Source organism: Mauremys mutica, chromosome 20 (genome assembly GCF_020497125.1).
Source record: "Mauremys mutica isolate MM-2020 ecotype Southern chromosome 20, ASM2049712v1, whole genome shotgun sequence".
NCBI classification, from domain to species: Eukaryota; Metazoa; Chordata; order Testudines; family Geoemydidae; genus Mauremys; species Mauremys mutica.
Window position 1 is genome coordinate 19,867,966 of NC_059091.1, and position 5,405 is coordinate 19,873,370.

A 5,405-nucleotide genomic window follows, 5' to 3' on the forward strand; every position below is an offset into this window, starting at 1 on the left:
CAGTGACTGCTGGGATGTGAAGCGATGCATCATGGGGCGTTGGGACAGGAAGCGGAATGACCCGCACCCTTCCGTCCCCTTCCCACAACCCACGGTGCCAAAATGGGACGAGGTGCTCTGTGGGATAGCTGCCCATAATGCACCACTCCCAACAGCGCTGCAAATGCGGCCACACTGCAGCGCTGGTAGCTGTCAGTGTGGCCACACTCCGGTGCTTTCCCTACACAGCTGTACAAAGACAGCTGTAACTCCCAGCGCTGCACATCTGCAAGTGTAGCCAATCCCATAGACTGCATAATCATAACCAGCAGCCCATAACCAGGTCTTAGACACCTTATATGACCCCCTTTACATAAATTTTGGTGCCACTACAGGACCTTGGTTGCAAACCCTGTTCTACATGGTCCCAGTTTATATCAATAATGTCACAGGATCACATTCAGAAATTAAGTGTTTCACTGCTTGGAACACTTCGGGAAATTTATGAAGATTCCAAGTTGCTGGCTCTTCCTGTTCATCATCTTCATCTTCAGTGGATGATTTTATCAGTTCCTCTAACTCTTTGTTAGTCAATGTTTCTCTATGGCCCTGAATTAATTTCTCAATTTCTTCCTCGAGGATGTCGATGAAGCCATCACCACCCACTTGCCTGGCCACCTGAAAAATGAGTTTCACTTCTTTGTCAATGGTCGGGAAACCCTTAAAATCATTCACACAGTCTTCCCATAGGTATCACAAAGCTTTTGATACAGTCTCCCACAGTATTCTTGCCAGCAAGTTAAAGAAGTATGGGCTGGAAGAATGGACGGTAAGGTGGATAGAAAACTGGCTAGATGGTCGGGCTCAACGGGCAGTGATCAATGGTTCCATGTCTAGTTGGCAGCCAGTTTCAAGCGGAGTGCCCCAAGGGTCGGTGCTGGGGCCGGTTTTGTTCAATATTTTCATTAACGATCTGGAGGATGGTGTGGACTGCACCCTCAGCAAGTTTGCAGATGACACTAAACTGGGAGGAGTGGTTGATACGCTGGAGGGTAGGGATAGGATACAGAGGGACCTAGACAAATTAGAGGATTGGGCCAAAAGAAATATGATGAGGTTCAACAAGGACAAGTGCAGAGTCCTGCACTTAGGACGGCAGAATCCCATGCACTGCTACAGACTAGGGACCGAATGGCTGGGCAGCAGTTCTGCAGAAAAGGACCTAGGGGTTACGGTGGATGAAAAGCTGAATATGAGTCAACAGTGTGCCCTTGTTGCCAAGAAGGCTAATGCCATTTTGAGTTGTATAAATAGGGGCATTTCCAGCAGATCGAGGGATGTGATCATTCCCCTCTATTCAGCACTGGTGAGGCCTCATTTGGAGTACTGTGTCCAGTTTTGGGCCCCACACTACAAGAAGGATGTGGATAAAATGGAGGGAGTCCAGCGGAGGGCAACAAAAATGATTAGGGGGCTGGAGCACATGACTTATGAGGAGAGGCTGAGGGAACTGGGATTGTTTAGCCTGCAGAAGAGAAGAGTGAGGGGGGATTTGATAGCTGCTTTCAACTACCTGAAAGGGGGTTCCAAAGAGGATGGATCTAGACTGTTCTCAGTGGTAGAAGATGACAGAGTAAGGAGTAATGGTCTCAAGTTGCAGAAGGGGAGGTTTAGGTTGGACATTAGGAAAAACTTTTTCACTAGGAGAGTGGTGAGGAACTGGAATGCGTTACCTAGGGAGGTGGTGGAATCTCCTACCTTAGAGGTCTTTAAGGTCAGGCTTGACAAAGCCCTGGCTGGGATGATTTAGTTGGGTTTGGTCCTGCTTTGAGCAGGGGGTTGGACTAGATGACCTCCTGAGGTCCCTTCCAACCCTGAGATTCTATGATTCTAAGATTCTATGATCGCCAACATGCATTGACGCAACTGTTTCAGGCTTGATTGCATCCACTGCCTGCTTAATATAAGTGATGCAATCAGCAATGTTGAAGGACTTCCAATATTCTGTCACATTAACATTGGAATCAGTATCCATAGCGGTAAGGATCCATGAGAATGTAAGCCTCGTATACGTGGCCTTGAAACAGCTAATGAGACCTTGGTCGAGAGGTTGGAGGATGGAGGTGGTATTGGTGGGGGGAGAAAGACGACTTCAACGTTGTTTTGCGCAAACCGGAGTGCCGCAGGGTAGCCAGGAGCATTGTCTATGATCAGCAACACTTTTTAAAGTTAAGTCCTTTCTCTTCAAGATCCTGCCTGACCTCCAGAATGAAACACTTGTGGAACCAATCCAGAAATAATGCTGCCATCACCCAAGCCTCTTTATTTAATTGCCAGAACAGAGGTAGGAGATTTTTGTTCTTGCCTTTTAGGGCACGGGGATTTGCAGCCCTGTAGTGCAAGTCCGGCTTTATTAAATGCCCAGCTGCATTGCCACAAAGCACCACTCACTGGCTCTTAGCTAAAGTTGTAGAGCAGACTCTTTTCACTCTCTCTAAGTGGTCTCGGTGCCATTAGATGGGACAGAACACCACACCCAGAAGGTGGGTGTGTTACATGTGCACAAGGGGACAGAGGTTAGGTGATGAGGGCAAAGTGGGTTAAGCTAAACAGAAACAGGGCAGCTTCATTCCACAATGAGCATCTCCATCCTGAGCTTTTCTGGGGCCTGGTCCCAGCCTGCAGAATGAGCTCTCCCAAACCACCTCACTGCTCGGCACAGGTCACTAACCTTCCTTTCTCTGGGATTAACTACCCTGAGATTTAAAGCAGCCAATAAATCTCTGCCAAGGATAGGAGTGCCTTTATGGACAATGGAGAACTCTGCAGTTACACAGCAATCACCAAAAGTAACTATTGCTGGCAGGGAACCATGTACTGTAATATGGTTTTTCAAATAGCACACCATTGCAGGAACTAGAAGCTAAGGCAAAAGTGGACAGACTGAAGCTCCAACTCATGAGAGTAAAGGAACAACAGGAACTGTATCATCCTGGACAGCCAGCTCCTCTCAACAGCAAAGATGGGGATAAAATCTATCCAGTTTGTAACAACGTTGGTATTTTGTTTGACTCTAAGCAGTTCTCTGTGTGTATCCAAATTTACCCCAACATTTCCGCCTTTTATGTAAATGCTTTTACTGTGAGCTCAGGTGAAGGTAACCCTATAACTTGTGCAGAGACTGTAAAAGTCAATGGTAAAATCTGTTTAGGGTAAATTACAGCTTCTAACATCACTCTTGTTAAAGCAGATCTTGTCAAAGAGGAAGATTACTTACAAAATAAGAGTGTGAATATTGTGATCCTCTATGTATTTACTGTACGTGTGCCTTTAGCCAGAATCACTCTTGAATGGAATGGTGTTAAACATGAACTTATAGCTGATGTAAGGAAGCTATTGCCTAAGGATCTTTTGATTGGGGATGATATTAAAACATTGTTCAGTCAAGTTGATGACATAAACCAGTCAAAGGAAAGACATAATCCTGAACCTGTGTCTACTAGGGACAAGGATTTGCCTGTGGAGAGTTTCTCCAAATGTTTGTCTGAGGAAGATGGCTGCTTGTCTGTGCAAAGAAGCAGTGCGTATGTGGAAAAAATTTCTGAGTGTCTCTGATATCTCAGAAGTAAATCTGGCATTAGATAAGGCTCAGGAAGATGTTTCTCTGGAGCAAATTCAAATTGGTGGTCAGGTTAAAGCCCTAACTGAGGACGGAAGGGGACAGTCTTGGTGAGTGATAAATTGTTGGCTAGTAAAGCTTGGGGAAGTAAGTCTGACCCAGGTAAAAGTTTTATCGGATGTCACTCTCATCTGCAGGAGATAGCGAATTTGCTGCTTTGTCAACTCTGATAGTCCTTTGGGAATCAAACCTTCAATATCTTCTGCTTGACTTGTAGATTCATTGTCCTGTGTCCTTCTTCCTATCTTTTCCACATGCTGCAGTAAACAGCTGTACAGGTCATTGCTCTTGCGGTTCACTTCAGCAAGTAGCTCGCCAAAATATCTGGAGTCCAGCTGCTCATTAGTTTCTTGAAGACTGTGTACTGGTTCGCAGCCTTGGATTGTTACTCTCTGCACGGTGTTCGTTCCTCTTCCACCATCACTCACAGAGATTGAGCTTATTTCACAGGGACTGCAACTTTGTGTTTCTCGGCACTGGTGGATGATTTGGGGCTGTTCAGATTGCTGGCTAAGCTGGGATTGGTTGGACTGGTGGGAAAACTGGTATTGTTTCTCCTGTTCAGGATTTAGCAACTCATATTTTCTTATTGTCTTTTCATAGATAACATTGTTCCCTGGGCAGTAACTTCCTCCTCTCAGAAATGGAGACAATGGCTCCTGTAACTGCTGAGGCGGGTCGCGGCTCCAGATGACATGCTGGTGGCCTGGCGCGTTCTCCAGCGGGGACACCGGCCTGGGGGAGCACGGAGGGGGCTCCAGCACCTGCACCCGCTTGCCGCCGGGGCAGCTATAGGTCCTCACCCGCTCGTACACCACGTTGCCGTCCTGGTGCTGGTGGGGCAGCGGCTCCGGACAGGGCAGGGGCCGCAGCTCGGGGCATGGCTTGGGCAGCGGCTCCGGGCACTGCTGGGGCCAGCTCGGCAGGGGCTCGGGGCACGGCCGGGGCCGGCTCTGCAAGGGAGGCGGCTCCGGGCACTGCTGGGGCCAGCTCGGCAGCGGCTCGGGGCACGGCCGGGGCCGGCTTTGCAAGGGCGGCGGGTCGGGGCACGGCAGCGGCTCGGGGCACGGCCGGGGCCGGCTCTGTAGGGGAGGCGGCTCGTAGCATGGCAGCGGCTCGGGGCACGGCTGGGGCCGGCTCTGCAGGGGCTGGTGGCACGGCCGGGGCCGGCTCTGCAAGGGAGGCGGCTCGTAGCACGGCAGCGGCTCAGGGCACGGCCGGGGCCGGTGGTGCGGCAGAGGCAGCGTGTGGTAGCAGGGCTGGGGCCGGTGCTGCTGCAGGTGCGGGGGCAGCGCCTGGGGCTGCACCTGCTGCTGGCCGCCGTACATGCTGCCCGCGGGGCGCCCACCCCGAGCCGGGGAGCTGGGCACGGCGGAGCGGGAGCGGCAGCTGGGACGCGGGGCAGCAAGTCTGACCCAGGTAAAAGTTATGTGCTTAAAGTAACTCAATGTAACAAGACACTATTTGTGGAAAACAGCAATTTATCTGTTAAGGGAGGGAAAGGCAAAGAGAGTTTAGATGAGCCTAGGCTGCCTTCTGAGCTGATGGCTTTGTCTAATCAGCAGTTTGGGAAAGCAAGGTTAGTGGAACATGAGTATCCCTACACCTTACCTGTTACCAGAGTGGAAAACTGTGATAGTGAAGGAAATGTGCCTGTGTCTGTTAAGGGTAATGACTTGCCTATGAAAGGAGCTACCCCGATCTCCAAGCAATTGTCCGTGAACAGCCATGTGTGCTGGGAGAAGGG

General features: G+C 50.0%; 1 protein-coding gene across 1 annotated transcript; it reads right to left on the minus strand.

Moving 5' to 3' along the window:
• Positions 1-411: 411 nt before the first annotated feature.
• On the minus strand, positions 412-5,051 carry LOC123353814 (protein POF1B-like). Its single transcript, XM_044995227.1, has 2 exons — positions 3,757-5,051; positions 412-657 (listed from the first exon to the last, which is right to left on the minus strand). The coding sequence occupies exons 1-2, from the start codon at positions 4,984-4,986 to the stop codon at positions 412-414; spliced, it is 1,476 nt and encodes a 491-aa protein (XP_044851162.1). The 5' UTR covers positions 4,987-5,051.
• Positions 5,052-5,405: the final 354 nt, after the last annotated feature.

Bases quoted from the DNA above. Each gene is read 5' to 3' on its own strand.
- LOC123353814 (XM_044995227.1), bottom strand. From the start codon at position 4,986: ATGTACGGCGGCCAGCAGCAGGTGCAGCCCCAGGCGCTGCCCCCGCAC. The intron at 658-3,756 runs GTCAGACTTACT...CTCATTTTTCAG, and splicing joins CCGATAAAACTTTTACCTGG to GTGGCCAGGCAAGTGGGTGG.